General features: G+C 35.9%; 3 protein-coding genes across 3 annotated transcripts; 1 reads left to right on the forward strand and 2 right to left on the reverse strand.

Moving 5' to 3' along the window:
* Window positions 1-662: 662 nt before the first annotated feature.
* Window positions 663-2,496, forward strand: CBG19843 (the record flags this gene model as incomplete). The annotated part of the gene is made up of 6 exons (XM_002633771.1): window positions 663-731; window positions 787-847; window positions 1,197-1,319; window positions 1,442-1,824; window positions 1,874-2,283; window positions 2,331-2,496. The coding sequence occupies 6 exons, from the start codon at window positions 663-665 to the stop codon at window positions 2,494-2,496; spliced, it is 1,212 nt and encodes a 403-aa protein (XP_002633817.1).
* A 402-nt stretch (window positions 2,497-2,898) lies between these two features.
* Window positions 2,899-12,817, reverse strand: CBG19842 (the record flags this gene model as incomplete). Its single annotated transcript, XM_002633770.1, has 7 exons — window positions 2,899-3,096; window positions 3,663-3,832; window positions 5,182-5,497; window positions 5,595-5,683; window positions 5,769-5,893; window positions 6,254-6,379; window positions 12,327-12,817. The coding sequence occupies 7 exons, from the start codon at window positions 12,815-12,817 to the stop codon at window positions 2,899-2,901; spliced, it is 1,515 nt and encodes a 504-aa protein (XP_002633816.1).
* Window positions 12,818-18,664: 5,847 nt separating this feature from the next.
* On the reverse strand, window positions 18,665-20,666 carry Cbr-spe-27 (the record flags this gene model as incomplete). The annotated part of the gene is made up of 7 exons (XM_045235344.1): window positions 18,665-18,769; window positions 18,814-18,894; window positions 18,943-19,012; window positions 19,062-19,145; window positions 19,783-19,949; window positions 20,405-20,538; window positions 20,585-20,666. The coding sequence occupies 7 exons, from the start codon at window positions 20,664-20,666 to the stop codon at window positions 18,665-18,667; spliced, it is 723 nt and encodes a 240-aa protein (XP_045096900.1).
* Between the last annotated feature and the right edge of the window lie 875 nt (window positions 20,667-21,541).

Consider the following 21,541-nt stretch of genomic DNA (forward strand, 5'->3'; position numbering starts at 1 on the left):
ATGAGAAGAAATCCTGCATAAAATTCAACTGAATATGTTGAAACTTCGATTGTCGTAAGATGAGCCACATTGGACGCAGCAGTTAGGCGGCAGTGTTTGCACATTTCGAAGAAAAGTGTGCACTTTATTTTAGGCCAATTTCCTCAAAATTACCCTATTTTGCTCAAAAAGTCGTCGTTTTTTTTGTTGAATTTGTTTATTTTATGTTAAAAAATAGTTCTTCATGTAATTTCTTGATCAATTCTAACGAGATATTAGTATTTTTGCCCAAATCCTTGGGATTTTCATCTCCTACCAGCCAGATTTTCACCCCGTGTTTCAATCACCTAAGTTAGATATTCTTGCATTTGGATAGTGAGCCATCATTCCCCCTCAACTTCTTAACTTTTTTCTTCTCCTAGACTCTTCTTTGATTTCTCAAAAAACCAACGTTCAATCTACAAAACCACACCCTTTTCTGATTTCCATATTTTTACATGCCAGCAACAATATTTAGAACAGTCTAGCCGTGTAGAGATTCAAAGTTATCGGTCGTTTCGGTGGGCGTGGCGCCCCGCCTCTCTCTTTCTCCCATCTCGTCGCTTCCCGCTCCACTTCATTCATTCGAGCTAAAAACCGCTCTTACAGACCCAATCTTCCTGACTTCTACTCTTCCGTTAACAATGGTTCACAAGTTTCTTTTCACTTCTGAATCCGTCTCCGAGGGACATCCGGATAAGATGTGTGATCAAGTAAGTGCAAGACGTCCTGAGATATTACGTCCAGAGATAAATATCGCTATTTCAGATTTCCGATGCCGTTCTTGACGCTCACCTTGCCCAAGACCCAAATGCCAAAGTTGCTTGTGGTAAGTATTTCAGTGCTTTATGACAGCAGCAACAATTGGATCGGATGCAGTGGCGAGCGAATTGTCCTTCTTCTCCTTTACATCGTTCAGAGACTCAACGACATGACAGCGAACAGTGACAGACCGATTTTGAAATCGTGGTAGCTACTAAAGTTACTGCGAGCTTGAATATTGTGTTGTGTTATTACGAGAGACTCGTTGGTGAACTCGTTTCGTTCGCTAATGATCTCTCGTTGTTTCGCCTAATCATGTCTTTACTTACAGGCTCTGCGGGTGTTGGATGAAAGGGGATGACGCTTGTCGCAACAATATGTTTTCTTACCTGTTACTATGGTTACTTTGATTACAGAAACGGTGACTAAAACGGGTATGATCATGTTGTGCGGTGAGATCACCTCAAAAGCCCAAGTTGATTACCAAGTTCTCGTTCGTAACGTCGTCAAGAAAATCGGATACGATGATTCGTCAAAAGGTAAGAAGACTAAAATAGTTCAAGTGTTATCAGCTGTCAGTCACATGTCTTCAGCACGTGGAATACTGGACTTCTTGTTGTTCTCTCAGCGAACTTATTTTTTCTAACTGGGTTGTTTTTAGGATTCGACTACAAGACCTGCAATGTCCTCGTCGCTCTTGAGCAACAATCACCGGAGATCGCTGCTGGAGTTCATATGGACAAGAGTAGCGATGACGTTGGCGCTGGAGATCAAGGAATCATGTTTGGATATGCTACCGATGAAACTGAGGAGGCTATGCCATTGACTCTTCTACTGTCTCACAAATTGAACTACAAGCTCCACGAGCTCCGTCGCTCCGGAGAACTCGGATGGGTTCGCCCAGATTCCAAGACTCAAGTCACTATCGAGTACGCTTCCGAGGGAGGTGCCTGTGTTCCACTTCGTGTCCACACTGTTGTCATCTCCACTCAACACTCTCCAGATATTGCGCTCGAGGATTTGAGAAAGGAACTCATCGAGAAGGTAAATCTAATATTTTAAAGTCCGTTATTATTCCTTCGTTTTTTTACAGGTCATCAAGGCTGTTATCCCAGCTAACCTCATCGATGATGACATCATCTACCACATCAACCCATGTGGATCTTTCATTGTCGGAGGACCAATGGGAGATGCCGGACTCACTGGACGCAAGATTATCGTCGATACCTACGGAGGATGGGGAGCTCATGGAGGTGGTGCCTTCTCCGGAAAGGACCCAACCAAGGTCGATCGCTCTGCCGCTTACGCTGCTCGTTGGGTTGCCAAATCTCTCGTCAAGGCCGGACTTTGCCGTCGGTGCCTCGTCCAAGTTTCCTACGCTATCGGAGTCGCCAAGCCATTGTCCGTCATGGTCTTCTCCTTCGGAACTTCTGCCCTCAACGAGGCTGAGCTTTTGACCATTGTCAATGACAACTTCGACTTGAGACCAGGAATGATCATCAAGTAAGAACATTTCTGTGACGAACGAATTTTAAATGTGGATTTTTCAGGAACCTCGACTTGAAGAGACCAATCTACGAGCCAACCGCCGAGAACGGTCACTTCGGGCACAACGAGTTCCCATGGGAGCAGCCACGTCATCTCAACATTTCTTCTGAACTTCTCAACAAGGTCCAAACAGCTCCAAAAGCTAACGGAAATGGAATTTCTCATTAAATTCCAGTCCTTAGCACCTCTTTTTCAGTTATTTGGTTTTTTGGGTATTTCTTGATTAGTTTTTCTATATACTAAGTCATTTTAGTCGTTCTATATACTGATTGCTCTATTGGATCTTTGCCATTCACTTGAACGTATTATCCATCCATCCTTGCTTATATTCCCTCGATTTATATGATCCTCTGTGACATTGCAAATGTTGTTTGCCCCTCCCCTTCCAGTTCTTCCCATGGGTTAAACCTAGTTCATACTTTTCTACTGCAACTGATTTTTTTGGTTTTTAATAAAATATATTTATTGGAAAGAAGAAAATTTCAATAAGTGAAACAATACTGAAAATTGAGCGAAGACGAATCGAAATGAGGCACGAGTGGATGGAAGTGGGGGAATGATTAGGGAATCTTAAAATGCAATACTGCTTCGGTAACGACGATCATCTGAATATTGTTGTTGTTGATCGTGTTGCTTCTGGAATCGATAAATTCGACGTTCAGCGGGACCGCCCATCTCTTTTGTGTGAATCGAAAGTGGTGAATAATCGACTGGTGGAATTTTTTCAGAAGTCGTCAAAAGCTGATGGCTGGATCTAGACAAGAAGGCCTGAAATTTTGAATTTTCAAGATTTTGCAAATTATGAACTTTTGAATTTTTAGAATTTTAGAGTTTTTTAAACTTTAAAATTTCGAATTTTAAGAGTTTTATATAAATAAAAGTTTTTAAAATTTTAGAATTTTTCGAATTTTGAATAGAATTTAAAAAATTTTGAATTTTTCGAATTTTTTTTCGGATTATTTTTGCATTTTTAAAGTTTTTTTTCCGAGTTTTTTAAATTTTAGAACTTGGCATTTTTAGAGTTTTAGAGTTGTTAAAATTTTTATTGTTGAATTTTTAGAGTTTTGAAGTTTCAAAAGTTTTAGAACTTTAGAATTTTAGAATTTTAGAATTTTTGAGTTTTAGAGTTTTTCAATTTTCAGAATTTTTGAATTGTAGAATTTAGAATTTTCAGAAGCCATAAAATTATAGAATTTAGAATTTTCAGTGTTTTCGAATGTAAAAAATATTATTAATTTCAGAGTTTTTAAAATTTTTTAGAAATTTTTTTAATTTCCAGAATTTTACAGTTTCCAGAATTTAAAAAAGTTCTAGAATTTTTTTTTTCAACTAACCGGCTCTTTTCTATCGTTTCTTCTAGCTTCAATCTCGAAAGCTGCTGTTTTTTCCAGTACACTACTTTTCCGTCTGCGTCTCTTCTCCTCATCATTCTCTTTTTCACTTTCATTGGAAACGACCGGTGGAGGGTCCATGCCAAAGTAGAATTCCGGAAGACTGTCTATTCCTGAAAAAATATAGTTCTTGAAGTAAAGTTATATCTAAAATTCGTGAAAAAAATACCTAAAAAAGATAGCATTTTTCAAACTTTTTCAGTGGAAAATACCGTATTTTCTCTTCGCTCACCCCAAACTTGAATTTTGAACTCAGTTATAATTGTTCATATGAGAGATTTAAAAAATGTGTAAACTGATAAAATGGTGGTGATATTATGATAAACCAGCTAGCTGGTGCGCCTTCGGCGCGATTTAACCTAGTTTATCACTGGTTTGTCTCTCCACCCTTCACTTTTTCTTAAAGGGTCACGTAAATCTATATTAATTTTTCAAATTTATCAAAAGTAGACAGCCTGATACCGGGACAGACAGACGCGTGTAGCGTTTTATATATAGGAAGATGATTTATCAGTTGACCACTTCTTGATATCTTTTACAGGAATCGAGATATTTGAGCTCAAAGTGGACGTGTAAGGTGGACTTCTTTTAGAGCTTTTATGGTAGTCAACCTTGAAACCTTGAAAAAGTATTCCAAATTTTCTTGATTTTTCTGAAAATTCTGGAATATACTAAACAAAAATAGAGCTTCAAATTTGTAGTTGACAACTTATTTCAACAAATCCATCGAAGATCGATAGATCTATTGAAAATAGAACAACTAGAAGATTTATCACTTGGTGGATTTCTCATTTGAATGAAACTGTACAAAAAAGTGTACAAAATTGAAAAAAACTGAACAAAACTGAACAAAACTGAAGCTCTATTTTTTGTTTAGACATTTTTCCATCTTATTCAACAAAATCTACTAAACTTTTCAGACATCCAAAGTCTGAAAATTATAGAAAATAATTATCGTTAATGTTCTAATAGATATCCATCCAAACTATCATTTTGAGCTCAATTACCTCGGCTCCTTTTGAAGATATCAAAAATGTGTCTACTGATAAAATTTTAAACATAATATAACAAGTAGTGAATTTCAAAAGTTTTAATTTTCACATCAAAGTACTGAAATTTCAAAAATTTTTGTGAACCACGTGAATCTTTTGAATCTCCCAAAAGATGAACCGTTAAGTTTTTGGGAGCAACGTGTTTTTCAACAAATATAACAGAAATACACTTTCTGAATATTTTTCCCAAAATTAAAACTTTTGAAAATAACTACTCGTTATATCACAAATATTTTATCAGTTGAAAAATGTTTGATATCTTTTACAGGTATTGAAATAATATACCTCAAAGTTGACTGTTGGGGTGGGCTTCTATTAGAGGAAATACGGTAGTTGAAAAATTTAGACGGTACTTGAAAAATTTTGACAGGCGCTACAAACACTGTAAAACTGTTCAAAAAATCCCTCACTTTTCGACTCTCTTTTCAGCTTATCCTCTTCCTCATTAACCCATGAAAAATCAATTTCCGACTGATCACATCTCATCTGTGAAGTGGCAATTGACGATGATCTGGATCCATAGGATGGTTGTCCCCGGATGATTGGCTGTGCATACGTGGCGTTGGATCCTGGTGCAGCAACATGATGATGTTGGATTCTTGATGACGTGGATGACGTCGTTTGAGTGGTTGATGGAGGCTTTTGTGGTGGTGGCTCTGGGGATGACACTTGCTGCTCCAATTTCTCACTTCTCTCAACTTTCACCTCGATTGTTTTTGTGATTGGCTGAAAAAATGAATTACTGTTTCTGAATTTTTATGAGTTGTTGTCCAGTTATGAAGTTATGTTGAAATCAGTCTAGATCGTCTAACTATTAACTTACTGGTTGTGGAGAAGTAACCTGACGATGTGAAATTTGTTGATGATTATGATGATGTGGTGTGCTACTGTACATTGGTGGCGAGAGTATATCTGAAAAATAGGTAGTTTAGGTTAGAATTCTCAGAATCCGAAATTCGAATTGCAAACTACAGTAACTCAAGTTTATGAATCTCACCTCGTTTCCCAGAAGAAATACTGGAACTGTTCCATGGATCTGAAGAATGTCCACCTTCTTCTGACGATGTCATTGGGGACGATGAGGCCAACGAACCGTTCAGTTCGGTTCGTCGGTTGGTGCTTCTGGAAAATTGCAGTTTCAAATAGTGCTAAAAAATTACAGAAAAATTGATGATCTAATCCTATATCCATAGACTCCATAAAAGCAAACAGTCAACTGTGTCAAATTTTTCTCGTTTCCTGTGAAAGATATCAAAAAGTAGCCAACTGACAAAATATTTATTATAATGTCAAAAATATTTTTGTAGTTGACCACTTTTTGATATCTCTAGCAGGAACCGAGATAAATTTGGTCGAAATCGTTAATCAAGTGTCTCTCTATTGATTGATGGTTTCACTTCAGTTATTTTTTGCTAATCTAACTGTTTTATATTTTTGTCATAATCTAAAAAACTCAAATTTGTAGCTAAAAACAAAACTCACGAGTAATTGTGCTTCACATATTGACTCTGCGTCTCCCGTCTCGTCGGTAACCCTCGTCGTTCTTCTGAAGCTCTCCAATCCCGTGGCCTCAGTCGAACGTCGATTTCTGGAGCTTCGTGGTGCATCCTGCAAATTTCAATTTCAGGTTTCCTAAGGTTTATTCTTGGAAATCGAAAAGGGGGTTAGCAAAAATCCCTGTTTCAACATGCTAAATCATAGGTGATTTTTGGTGCTTTATCTATTCGGATTCATTTTTCTTAATCAATTTGGATTCATTCACACTTTAACAATTCCGTTCTTCTGTAGTATCCAAGTTTCCCCAAAGAAGGAACCGTCTTTACTTTTCCAAATGCATGTTTAAATCCATCAAATTCCAATTCCCCAATCCATTTCAACTTCTTTTTTCCCTCCGTCCAAAAAGGCAACCATCCAGTTTTTTAGTTACATTTCTCCCTCATTTTCGGCCATCTGGTGCGTGTTCGTTTTCCATTTTCTCGTTCAATATATCCGGAGAAAACGAAGAGAGATTCACACTGCGAGATTAGCGAGATTTCGAACGATTTCTCTCTTTGAAAATGACCAAATAATGAGAATTGAAGACAGAGGAAATAGTAGCATAACGAGTGAGATGAAGGCAATTTAGCCTTGAACACCTTTGGAAAGCAATAAGAATCATTAGAAAACGACGTTAAGATAATTCTAATTTACTAATGATCACGATCGTTTTCATCAAAAGAGGTAATAGCATATTAGAAGATTAGGTACCGTAAAACCTATAATAAAAGGTCCCCAAACGTTTCACCGTGAGCCAACTTGTCTCGGTTCCTGTCAAAGATATGAAAAAGTTGTCAACGGATAAATTGTTTATCATAATATCAGAAGTTTTTTGTCAGTTGACAGATTGTTTATATCCTTCATAGGAATTGAGATAATTGTGCTTAAATTTGAGAGCGCAGGGACCCTTCTATTACAGATTTTACGGTATATAACAGAAAACTTGGTTCGAAAGCTAAAATGAAGAATAGCTAGCTTTGAAGGTCTGGAAAAATTGTTTGGAAATGCTCGGCTTTCCAGAAAAAAGAAAGTGAGGTTTTCAGAAAAAAAACCCAATATTGTTTTTTCTGGGCGTTTCTATGGTACTTTATGAAGCTTTAAAATGTTGGGATCGCTTATCTTTTCTATGTCAGTATTTATAATCTCTTTGAAACAGTAAACTTCCCACTTTTCCATTTAACTTCATTTCTTTTCCTATTTATACATATCTTCCAATTAGTCGGTGCACTGCACTTCTTCTCCAATAAAAAAAACTACGAATTTAAAGGCGCATGAAGGAACCAAAAATTAGATATTTCAAAAGTAGGTTATATTCTGCTGGAAGCTGTTGAATCCTATACTGTTACAATTTTCGAATTAGGATGTTAGTTTTTTTCTGAGCGTTTTATGGTACTTCAATTTTCAGTATGCTAATTTATGGAACTTTGAAATGATGAAATATGACTTCGGATGGCAGTGTATGTTTTGAACAGTACAACCGTCACAAGTATCCCTTATCATTTTCTATGCCAGTTTTTATAACCTATTTGAAACAGAAGAAAATTCCAACACTCAACCATATTCTTCCATTCCTTCTCATATTCCCACACATCTTCCAATTAGTCGGTGCACTTTACTTCTTCTTCTCTAATAAAAAACCCGCAAAAGGTCATTTTATTGTCCATTATGGCCAGCCTAACACTCCAATCATGGTCCCGACACAAAAAACGAACGTCTTGTGCGTCCTTTCTCCTTGCCTTTCCCTCCTTAATAGTCCGTGACCCATGACCCGGAACACTTTTGTGTTATAATTGCAATTTGGTGGAATCCTAGAGGGATTAGAAGAGGATACAAGGAATGAGGATGAGAGGATAAGATTTGAGGGTCAGGTGGAAATGGAATGAGCTTTATTGTTTTAGTTTCATATACCCAGCTTTGATCAAAATGCTATAGCACCGATCATATAAACCAAAATCTGAAGCAGAAACATTTTGAACAATCGCCTCTATAATTGTGTCTTCACTACGGTATTCCAATAATCCCTCTAATAAGGAAACCATTCGACCCTTCAAATCGTAATCCTTTTGAAAGTAATTGAAGGATTATGGTAATCTGGGGTCATAATGAGTAGGTATCCTTCACCGCTCAATTTAGAAAGGAACGGTTTGAATTTACAATGTCATTGCATGTTATCTCGCTTCCTGTGAAAGATTTCAAAAAGTGGTCAACTGACAAAATATTTTTGAAATTATGTTAAACATTTTGACAGTTAACCACTTTTTGATATATCCTACAGGAAATGATATAAATGGGTTCAAAGTTGAAAGTTAGAGGGCCTTGTTACAGGTTTACTGTAGTTGGCTGAACTTTCACAAAATTGAAATTGAACATTGGGCTCCACAACTCCTAAACTTCTTCTTTTCAAGTAACCCTTATCAATGACTTTTAAAAACTACTAATTTTTCTCAAAATTTTCTGAAAATCTTTTTTTTGTGGTTTGAAGGTAGTTATTCGAAATTCCAAAATTAAAATCCTTGCTAGATAGGTTCTGCTGAATCAGCAGTGCTGATTTTCCGCGTTAGAAATATATCACAAAAATTCAAACTACCGACGATTTTCCAATCGAAGCTCCAGCGTTTTTCAAATCCCAACACCAGCTCCTTACATGATAACTGTTGTCCGCGAAACAGAAAATTTTCCAAAATCTCTCTTTTCTCTTCTTTTCCTAGATATTTCAAATCTCCTCATCCATAATTCAAAATTTCACATCTAACTAGTTTCCTCCAGTCCCCCATATAATTATGAACCATCCTTCCGTGTCCCTCCCCCCATTTCCCAACTTTTTTCGATGCCATGTGGGCTTGCGCATCAAAATGAATGAAAACAAGCACTCGAAAAACGGACCGGCTGTGTGAAGTGAGAAGAGAGAATGGTCATGCTCACTCTCGCGGGAGCCCATGACCAGAAGCTTATTTGATCACGCCGCGGCGTTGCAGAGAAAATCACTCAGTATCAATTGTGATAATGATGATTATCAGAAAATGTGTGAGAAAGTGGTCTTGGCGGATTATATGAAACGAGACAGGCCGGAAGGGCAAATAGAGACACAATCAAGGACAAAGATTACGGAAGCGTCTAGACACTGATTACTGTAACTCTTATAGTTTTTGATGAGATCATAAAAAGTATCAAAAAAGATAACGCTTCATTTTAAAATCATCCATTTCTATCTAGTCCAAGTTCCTAAACTTCCAGTTCATGAGCATTTCAGAATCTCCTATTCAATTCTCCACCAAAATTCCTTCACCCAAACTCCCCTTTGCCCTTTCTAGGCACAAAACGGTCATTCTCCCGTTTAAAACCCATACTAGAGACGGAAAACATATGTACAAAACAGTAATGAGTCCTTCTTGAGAGCAAACAAGTCCTCTCTCATCTGACACCTTCTTCCTCTTCTCCAATACCGAACACATTTACATTTACGCGTGTGTGTGTTGACACCGAAACAATTCCTCCTTCTTGTTTCGAATGAACGGGTAGATCGGAAGCCGAGGAGGAGGTCAAATGTGGTCAAATAAGTGCAAATGTGCGCGCGCTCCGTTTTTGATGAAAATGAATAGGTGGAATGGGTTCTTGTGGGTGGTTATGGTTCGTGATCAAAGGATCATTGTTGGGGTATCAGTATAAAGAATGAAAACCTGAGCTGCTAAATTTTTGGTTATTTGAATCTCTGAATCTCTAAATTGAAGATACCAAGAATCAAAAGGTTCGAACAAAAAAAACGTCAGAGCAACGCTAGTAACAAGAAAATCAGAATGTCATAGTTGTGAAACCGAAAAAAATGTGAGTTAGAAAAATTTTTCTGTTTCACAGCCAAAATTTAGTTTTACTGTGGTTTCTAGTAATGCTTCTTTGATCATAAATGATGTTGTTGGAAAATAGGCACAACCTAATTTGGCTACCGTGAATGCTCTAATAGCAGAAATCCTATACGGGCAGTTTGAGGTCAATTATCTCGGTTCCTATGAAAGATATTAAAAATCTGTCAACTGCTGATATATTGGTGATATTATAATAAATAATTTATCAGTTGGCGACATTTTTATATCTCTGACAGGAAGCGAGATAATTGAGATCAAAGTTGGCGGTTTGGGTGGCATTCTATTAGAGTGTTGTACGGTATCTGGATCTCTGAATCGAAAGTGCCGGAAATCAAAGTGTCTGGAAATCCTGTAGCAAACTCTTACAGAGAAACATCATCACTAGTAGCAAAAATCGAAACGAGACAGCTTTGAAACCGAAAATATTTTCGACTAACAAGGGAACATTTTTGAGTTGTCCGGCTGACTTGCATAAACTTACCATAGAGAATGAAAGAACATCTCAAAACCTTTAAATCCGTTTTCAAAATCTGCTCAAGAGACCTCTAAAGTGCTGAAATTTTAGTACCCAAAATCACTTTTTCAGTGTAAAATCTACCATTTTCAAATTTGATTTTCTCCATTCCTAGAAGGTTTTAGGACTTGAAACTTTTTATGTTATACTCAAAACTATGTGAAATTTTATATTTTTACATTTTTTCAGAAAAGTGTTCAAAGTTGGAAACATGGGCTCATCCAAAGTGTAGGCAAATTTGACCAAAACTTTTCGGAAAATTTATTTTATTCTGAAAAAAAGTAAAGATATGACATTTCACATAGTTTTGAGTATAACACAAAAAGTTTTAAGTCCTGAAACCTTCTAGGAATGAAGAAAATCAATTTTGAAAACGGTCGATTTTACACGGAAAAAGTGATTTTGGGTACTGAAACTAAAATTTCAGCACTTTAGAGGTCTCTTAAGCAGATTTTGAAAACGGATTTAAAGGTTTTGAGATGCTCTTTCATTCTCTATGGTTAGTTTATGCAAGTCAGCCGGACAACTCAAAAAGGTTCCCTTTTAAGATAGGATAAAAAACCCTAAAGCTAGAAGTTTAAGAGCCCTATCAACTCCAAGTCTCCAAATTTGTGAATTTCAGAGACTCAATTTTAATCTTACAACTTTAGAGAGTTCGAAAAAAAACAGGAAATCTAAGAACTAATTTTCAGGAACCCCTAAATCTAGAGAACGTTGAAATCTTGAATTCCTGACTGGAGAGCAAGCTTCCACTTTTTGAATTTTGCTTTCTTCCTTCCCTTCTTATAATTTCCCCGTATTCTATTCAAATTCTCATGCCTTCATTGAACCTAAGAATCGGCCAAAAAAAAAGAAAAAAAAACCAAAACACAACGATCCATATACATCAACCCTTTAATTATGGCCTTTCTTCTCTTTTCCCGAATATTCCTGATGACAATAGAAACCGCAAAGTTGTGGGGTCTCTTTTCTCTTCAAAAATTGACCTTCCTCATGTCTTGGAATGTCTTCCTTCCAACCTTGACGTGTCTCTCACTCCCCGTGGACGGTTTAATATTTGGCGTAAGTGAGCCACCTGTCATCTGGATTGTATACTTTTACGTTCAAACAAAACCTCCCCCTGATTTGGAATGATAAGGAGAGAGGCTAAACTGTGTGTTCACCTTATATCAGGATTACCCAATTGATTATGTCACGGAAAGACAAGCTTCTCTATAATTCTTTTTCTGTTTAAAGAACATCGAATCAAAAGGAAAAAAGGGGTGTAATAACTGGGCGAAAGTGATGAACGAAAGGTATATGGGGCGAGGATAACAAGTTTTTCCCTCGTTTTTTTTTGGCTTCCCAATGTTGTGGTGTATGTTTCATAACAACCACAGAAGACTAAGAAGAAGCTTTTTTAGTTTCCTGTTGAGAAAACTGGAAGTACTTCTTTGGGAGAAGGAAAAAGGTTTTCTGCTGGAAAAAAAGTTCTAGAAGAAGACATAATAATCCTATTATGTGTAGAAGAATAAAGGAAATGAAGGTCAAGATGAATGGAAAGAGAAACAATTATTGAGTGGAACTTCTAGACTGCCAGTTTTTTTAGAACATTGCTATTTTTAGGTGCAAATCACCAAATTTGAAAAGCTATGAGAGAACTGACCTGTGTAAATCGTCGAAACTCATTGCTCTTGAATACATGGGATGCATAGGCGGCGGTGGTGGTGGCATCTGAATCGGAATCCCTCTTGCTCCTAACTTTTTCATCAACTTTTGATGCTTCTTTTCCATTTTCTCCAACTTTTTCAACGTCTTCGCATCATGAGGTATCAGAATCCTTGGCGGTGGCATCATTGCCGGCTCAAAATCCACTTGATTCAATGACATCCTCGACCCTCTCATCTGTCGTAATCTCTCTGAATCTGGACCGCCCATATATCCAGAATCTGCATTCAGGGAAATCATTGACCGTCTCATTTGGGCTTTGGATTGGGGGTGATGAGGGTTGTGCAGCATGTACGGTTCAGCGAATGCTCCTGGAGCAATTGGTCTTTGTTTCGCTTCTGGATAGGGAGACGTTGTCGTGGAGTAGGCTTGCCTCTGGTGCATCCAGTGTGGAGGCGGTGGGTAGTGCGACGAGCTTCGGTTTCCCATCTGGAACTAAATATTTCGAAAATTAGAATTTCTTTCATCATTGCAATAAGATTTAAAGAAAATTGGTATATAAAACATGTTTGAAACTGTGAATTATATTTAAAAAAGTTGAAGAAAACGAGGTTCGCCAATAACGGGAAATTATAAAAAAGAGCACAAAAATTATCTGAAATAAAAATACGGAGAAAACTATAGAAAATTTAAATGAGAAGCATTCAGAAGCATCTTGAGACTAATAAATGAACAAAGTGAAATCTATAATTTTTAACTTTCAAAAATCAATTCTGATATGAAAATAGATGCGTCTGTAAAGGGACTAGTAACAAAATTTCATGAAAAACAGTATATAACATTTTATTGAAACTATAATTTTAAAAAAGACTAATAACAATTAAGGTTTGTGAAAATAGTGATACTAGAAAACTACAGGCTCAAAAGTTCCGAAATCACAGTTTAGAATAATGAAAGATGAGCAAATCGTACGTAGAAAACGGTAGAAACAATATTTAAAGATGCAAGTTTCAAAATAACACAAAAGAGTGAAACAGAGGAAATTTGAAATTGAAATTTCAAACATAGGATTTTAGGATCTTGACTGAAAAAAAAAACTCAAAGAAACATCAAACTGGACCAGTGAAATCTTTTTAAAAATATGGGAGAGGATTCAAAGAATCTCAGAATCCTAAATGGAGACAAAACGAAAAGTTCAACTTGATGAATGTCTTCTCCAGCCCCCGAGAAACAGATTCAGAATTCTTTTGATCCTCATAATCATCCTCAAATAACAAAAGAACCAAAAAAAATAGTAGAAAAAAAGGCGATTTGGGGGAGGAGACAAAAAGAAGAAAAGGAATAGAGGAGGTATGAATGGTGAGTCTCTGTCTCTCATTTCTCTCTCGTCAGGGCGGCCCTCCTTCCGATCGTCCAGAGGCAAAAGGAGGCAAAAGTATCCCTGTACGGTCTCCACTCAAATCAACACTATTTCTTCTTCTTCCACAAGGCTTCTTCCGCACAGTCATTTACCTCTTCTGCTTCGGGCCCAGCATGGCGAAGACTCCGCCTCCCTCCCCCGATTTTTATTCAGAGGAAGAATAAGCAGAAATCCTGGTGGTTGAATGGTGGGATATATGGAAGAGGGTGGTAGTAGAAAATGAATGCGATGGAATACGCAATTTACCGGTACAGAAGAGGCAGAAAAGAATAGACGAGGTGCGCAAAAGGGGTCGGATTTGAAGGGGGAGGAAAAGGTATGAATTTGGAGATGGAAAACCGAACAGGTGTTGACCAGCTGGAAGATGTACTACTGTCATTTTGGTTAGGTAGGTACAGAAAAATCATGGATAGAGGCTCTTTTTTGAGGAGAAGCTGTACGGAAGAATGGAGAGGGAAGGAACCCTTTCGATTGTCGCTCTTGAATACTATGATAATCGGACTACCTGAAGGACCGTTCTAGTCATAGAACTACAGTATACATCACAAATTTGAAACATTATACTTTTCAAGCTGATTGTGAGATCAAAATTCTAATCTTCTAGATGCTGGAAGATGTACTACTGTCATTTTGGTTAGGTAGGTACAGGAAAAGCGTGGAAGAAGCTCTTTTTTTTTGGAGGAAGCGGTACAGAAGAATGAAGATAGAATGAACACATTCTCTTGTGTTTTTTGAATTCTGTGTCATTGAAGTATAGGAGGAATAGTTCTAGTGATTGAGCTACAGTGTACGTCAAATATTTGAAACAGCATATTTTTATGAATTTTTTAACATAAAATTCTAAAATTGGAACATTCTAAGATTAGGCGTATCTGTAATTGATTTGAATGAAGCGTAGCGGACGATAGCGCTCTGAATAGTGGGGCACATTTTTTTTTGTTTTCTGTGGAAGATAATTAACTATTAAGTTTGAGCTCAGTAATTTAACTATAAAAATACTTTCAATTTTAACTATAAAAATACTTTCAATTTTTAGATAGACACAATTTGTCAGTTTATTCATTTCCAAATACTTTTATAAGAACCTGCAACTCCATTAGAGATTTTAACAGTAGTTTGAGACTTTAAACCAAGACGTTTCAAACAAAAAGTTTAGCCATGTCTCAAACCTAGCTTCGAAATCATCATCATACATTTCAAATGAAAACTCATATACATTTTTTCGCTGCTTCAGATAAATGATTTGAAAATATCAATTGGGATTTTTATAATTTGCAAAACAACAGAAAATATAAAATCATAATTCTGTATGAAGCCAGTTTTTAAAATTATATGTTCGATTTTTCAAGTGTCCCTTATTTTCCTGTTTCAAAGCCAAATTCAGTTCAATTGAGGTTTCTAGTTTTACTGCCTCATCGCTCATTGAAAAATACTGTGAAACCTCTAATAAAATGGCCCCTAACTAGTAAGTTTGAGCTCAGTAATTTCGGTTCCTGCGAGAGATATAAAAAATCTATCAACTGATAAAATATTGGTGATACTATGACCAGTTTGAGTGAGCTTCTAATATAGCAAATACACGGTGTTTCAAAGAACCTGGTCAAAACTCGCGCCCCAGAAAGCTTTTAGGCCAGACGAAATTTAATAGTTTCAAAGTTGACGTGGATTTGACCTGAATATTTTTAATCAACGAGTTGCAACGCGCGATTGTTTTTTTCTCAGCGTTTAAAAGTTTGATCCTCAGCCAACGAAATTTGAGACGTTGCACAGTGATTTTTCAAGTTCGCTGGAGCGCGTTTTCCGACCAGGTTCTTTGAAATAGCGTGCAAATACGGTATTCTTGATTACGATAATACCCGATTTTTTTTCTATTCCACAGCCAAGATCAGTTTAATTGTGTTTTCTAGTTTTGCTGCTTCATCTTATAAAATAACTATAAAGATATCGGTTGATTGGAAAATCGTCAAAACCTGAGTTTTCTATCTAATTGGTTTTGTTATATAACTCTCGGTTTCAGAATCTGTACAACTTCGAATAAAAAACACATATTATTTCTGAATTCACACCTACCTGTGATCCGAAAACAAATTTTTATGATTCTCTCTAACCCCAGAATTCCACACATGATTGAAAATAATTTAGAATCTAAAAATTCCAAACCACTCTCTAAACGCTTTTAGAAAGTTTCTGTGACATTATCCGATCTCTTTACAGAAACTTGCGTAATTCATGGGATATATATTCTCTGATAGAAACTGATATTCCTTTCCTCTCTTATCAATTCCCCCTTTTTCTCTTTTTTGCCAACAATTCGATTACGTTCGTGAAAGCGTAACAAAGTGATTGATGGGGGGGGGGGGGGGGGGGTGTACTTTCTGGTTCGAGGAAAAAAAAAAAAAGAAACAGAGACAATAAGGAGAAGAAACATATTTAGCTTCTAGACTTGGAAACGGTTTTCTATTATTGGAATTGCGTCAACGAGAGGGATTACACGCTTCGTTATGATTCCTCGTTTTTCGAAATTAGATAAACTTGAATTCGGGAAAAAAACAGTCGAATGATGATGGTGATGATTCTGAGTGAATCAGAATCCAATTATCTAAATGATGAGCCTATAAACAGAAAACAAGAGAAGGAGAAAGGGTATCCGGGACGAACAAGAGACAAATAAATGTTTTAATAGCTACTATCAGTTGGGTTTATTACGACTAGTTTTAGATCGAGGGAAAGTAACAAGAAAATTAGGGTTAAGCATTTGATTTGGGATGAGAAAAGTAGGATTGTAGTTGAACAGAGAAATTGGATAGGATATATTGAAATGTTCAAGTTTCTTCTTAAAAGGGACTCCGGCTTTTAGCATTTTTTTCGGAATATTATTTCTAAGCAGAATTTCAAGAAAAACCAATTTTCGAGACGTTAAATTAGCTCAAAAACTCATTTTTCACTGGAAATTAAATTAAATGTTAAAAAGTTTTCCGTTTTAAAATTGTTACACATTTCTGCTTTTTCTGTAAGTTTAGTGTTGGAAACGTAGATATTACCAAAATTTTTGATTAAAATTTGTAGAAAAATATGCAGGTTCACATAGAAACAACGAAAAATTCAAATCTTTTGAAAATCTTCGGAAAATTACTTCAAAAGACTAAAAATGCCAGTTCTTGTCCATTTCTAGAAACTTCCACAAGTTACTTTTTTTTGAATTCCTGCCAAAACTGAAAATTCTCCTTTTCAATTCTGACACTTTTCTATAAGCGGCCTAGAATTTTCGGTGTTGGCGCAATTTCAAGAAAATTCGAGAAGTTTCTTGAAGTTTCAAAAAATGGACGAGAACTGAGATTTTTAGCATATTGAAGCGATTTTTTCAAAACATCGTGCTTTTCTTTGTTTTCATGTGAATCTACATATTTTCTACACATTATAAAGCAATAAAAAATTTAGGTCCCATTTTAAATAAGTCTGAAGAGATGTTTTGAAAATTAGGTTTTCCGAAGGAGATTAAAAAAATTAAAATTTAAAAAAATGAGATTAACCAGATGAATTCGATCGTAAATCCTGTGATTGTTTTGAAATATCAATGAGAACCAAATATTTAAAATCTTAAAAAAACCAAAAATTCGCAGTTTCAAAAACCTTGTTTTAAGCATCAACTGCTTACAAATGGCTTATAAGTCAAAGTCGCGTTTATTACCTTCACCTCCGATCATATTCTAAAGTTCTGGTCACCTAACAATACAAAAATGAACAACTACCACTTGTCATCGTCAAGTGGTCTCCATGACTTTTTGTTCCAGAAATGTGTTGTTCTCACTGAAACTACATATAAATGTTGAAAAGCAAGATGAAAAGCGTCAAAAGATGACAATCTATGTGAAGAGAGAGAAATGAGGAGAAACAACCTGACAATGTTCCATGATCTTATCGAAATTTGAAATCTCTCTCGTCACCTCTTACGTAATTTTTCATCGAATTCCTTTTCGACATGTTGCAAAGTGAGAATTAATATGAGGGTAGGATATGGGAGAGGGAATGTGTTGAAGGAAAAAAAAAACTAAAATTGCTTCTATTGTTATTTATGAAGCACAAAAAAGAGACCGTTCAAAAGTTGGCCTATTGTTGAGTTTCTCTGCCTCACAAAAATTATTTAATAGTCTCAATTGGGATTTCGATCGTTTTGAAAGCAACTAACAGTAGGAACGCATTTCTAACATGTTCTGTCTGAAGCTGATTTTTAAAAAGGTTATTTTTGATTAGCAAGTTTTTTGAAATTTTCTGTTTCACATCCAAAATTTGTTCAATTGTGATTTTTAGTTTCGCTCCTTCGATCATTATAAATGTATAACGTCTATGGTTTTTCAGAATCCCGTGAAACCCGAAAATTTTTAAAAAATGGCTTCCTCTAATTGAAGGGCCCTTTCAATAGAAGGACACCTTGGAACAATAGAAGAGTCTCTTCTAATACAGATTTTACGGTTACTACAAAAAGTCAGACCTGTGGAAGAGATTGGTGGCCGTGGCCGGAGGTCCCACAACAAAAACTACAGTAACAAAAAAAATATTTATTTTAATTTTCCGGATTTATTTTCTCGTTTTTCACTTCCTTTTTGACAAAAAATTGACAAAAACCCCCCGAAAAACGAGAAAGTATGTACTGAAAATATTCTTATTGTTAGGTTACTGTAGTTGTCGTTGTGGGACCTTCGGCCACTGCCACCGCGTTTCTCAACCACAGCTCAGATTTTTTTGAACTAAAAGATCAACCTATCATATCTTTTTTGGAACAACAAAAAAAACAATTACCTGAAAAATTTTTATTTCAAAAGTTAGCACATGTGGTAATTTTATTTTCTTTTCTATTAAATAATATCCTTGTTAACACAAGAATCAAGAAAAGTATCTGACTATGATAAAAATTATTTTTAAATATAAAGAAACGGATTTTCAGTTCTCAAGGTCTCATAACTATCCATTGATTCGAAATTGCAAACTGTCACCAGATCCAGACAGGGATTCAGTGGAGGACGCTGGAATTAAACAAAATCTATATTTCTCAGAAATTGTTACACACAACTCTCTCAGCGATTTCTTTTGCTTGCTTGTATGGCAGAACTGGCATCTCGGGGACACAATTCTCTTGACACGTTCGATACTGAAATGAGATACTTGTTTTTGAAAAAGTTGTGCTCAGAAAATTCACCTTGATACATAATTGGAAAAGTTGAAAGCATTCTTTGTTCGCAGTCTGTTCCATAAGAACGTAGGATGTTCTGGAACTTTTTGAAAATTACAGTAATATCTGTGGATATGCGTTCATACCCTTTTTCTGTCCATTCCCTCACATTTTCAGCCTCACAGTCATCTTTGCATGCCTTATTTTCCACGTCATTCACATCGAAATTTCTGAAATTCCAAAAATGGGATTATGCTTAAAGATAGGTTTAAAATAGGCTTAAAACGGGCTCAAAAACAGGTCTAAAAACTAATCTGAAAATTGACTAAAAATCAGGTTCAAATAGAATTGAAATAGGCTAAGATTAAGCTTAAAATAAGCTTGAGAGCAGGCTTAAATAGGCTGAATATATTTTTAAGATATGCGAAAATTTGGCTTAAAGTAGGTATTTTGAAGAACTGTAAAATATGCTTAAAATAAATATTAAAATAGGTTTAAAAGACTTTGAAATAAGCTTAAAAATGGGGTCAAAATAGACTCAAAACTTACTCTTCGATTCTCAAGAAATCGAATGAATAGAATGCGAGTGATAGGGAAAAGAAGATAATCAGAAGTTTATTCATTCTTGTAGCTTTATTAATTTTACAATAAAAAATTTAATTTAATTTAAAAATGACACGTCATCAGACATTTTTTTTATTGTCTCAAGTCGGTCGCAATACGATTGGCCTCTTCAAAAATGTCTTCATCTGATCTGAAAGTGCTTCTCGCAGAGAGGAATTCACATCTGATCAAAAACTCGACACTAGATGAACGACATCTGGAATATTAGAACGTTTCAATAGGATAACTGAAAAACTAAAGTACTTGGCATCTCTCCAAATGAAAAAGTTTGGAGATCTCTTCTCAATTTTGTAAGTGAAGTGTCCGAAGCAGGATCGGTGATTTTGTGGGATTCGTTTGATTAGATAAGCTGTATCGGCTCCTGGGCAAATGATGTTACAGTAGTTGCGGGGTTTTCCAGCGTTTTCTTCCTGAAAAATTGAATTTTGAAAAATTGCAACTTCCACACTTTGTTACTGTTTTGCTCACCACATATGATTTTTATATCTAGTGTTCTGTAATATTTTCTGAGAACGAATAGTCAAACTTATTGTCGAATTAAACAAACTGGGACCTGAAAATTTTCGCGGGCAACGCTCGTGTCGATTTACGAGGCATCACTCCGAAAACGGATACTGTAAATAACAAATTAATTTTTGTGAAATTTGTGGGATTTTCTGAACAAAATTTAGATGTCTTGGTATGAAAATGATCGCTAGCATCTTTAGAATCTGTTTTTCATCAAAAAACCGAACTTAATTGCGAAAGTAGCTCGAACGAGGCGAATGTCTGAAATATTACGTTTTTGCCGCGCTTTTTCGTAGATCAAAAAATGCGACGATTTTCAAATTCTCTAGTCCCAGTTTTTTAATTCGACAATATTCACCTCAAAACACGGGTCAAATGGTGCTGGTCGTGGATTTGGGTCATTTTCAGTTTCCAGCAGAGACACTTTACAAGAGGATGCATCTTTCTTTTGTAAATTGGCATCACCAGCTTTACATGTGATCAATCTCCATTCTGAAAAAAAAGTTGGATTAAAAATTCATAACAGATAACAACTTACGCCAATGTTTGCTCTCCAGACCAACCGTCACTGAAACCAAAGCCAAGAAAATGATAATAGGGATAACAGAACGAGAAATCATGATGAGTGATATTCAGAGAAATGCGAACGGATTCTTTCTTTTATACGGTCACTTTTCGCTTTCCTTCCGACTTTCGGGTTAACGACATCATCATCGAAATACAAGGCGAAACGGTGTTCAAAACAAAACAATAAAACTCTTGATGGGTGTTCCGGATATAATGTTCGTTGGTACGTTTTTCTGTTACTGTCAGAAAGCTAAAAGTTTTTGGAAGCTAAATTCAATTCAGAGTTCGGTCATGATGTATAAGTTTTAGAAGTAACTATAACTATAAGAAGTTAACAGCCTGAAAAATTAATAAGATAGTTCATATTTATATTTGCTGAAGAGTCTACACACAAACTTGAATTAGTAAACCTTTCAGTTTCATATCCCAAAATCGACTATATTTTTAATAGTTTGAAGGTGGTGTGCGGTGAAAAATTTTATTGCTTTATTTTGTGCAGAAATTTATTTAGATTCCCATAAAAATAAAGAAAAAATTCAAAAAATGCCTTCATTGAGAAAAACGGTATCGAAAAGTCAAAGTGGTAACCGGTGGCCTAGCGGTCAGGTGTGAGTTTTCTAGGCCAACTGCTGGTAAAAGCGCGCGAAATTTGAATTTTTATTGGTTTTCAGTGTTTTCTCAGATGTTTTTTAGATTTCAACGTTTTTTCGTTAATTTCCTACATGGCGTATAAAAAACCTGACAAAAATCTGAGCAAACACTGAAAACCAATAAAAATTCAAATTTCGCGCGCTTTTACCAGCAGTTGGCCTAGAAAACTCACACCTGACCGCTAGGCCACCGGTTACCACTTTGACTTTTCGATACCGTTTTTCTCAATGAAGGCATTTTTTGAATTTTTTCTTTATTTTTATGGGAATCTAAATAA

Source organism: Caenorhabditis briggsae (assembly GCF_000004555.2).
Source record: "Caenorhabditis briggsae complete genome, chrIV, whole genome shotgun sequence".
NCBI lineage: Eukaryota > Metazoa > Nematoda > Chromadorea > Rhabditida > Rhabditidae > Caenorhabditis > Caenorhabditis briggsae.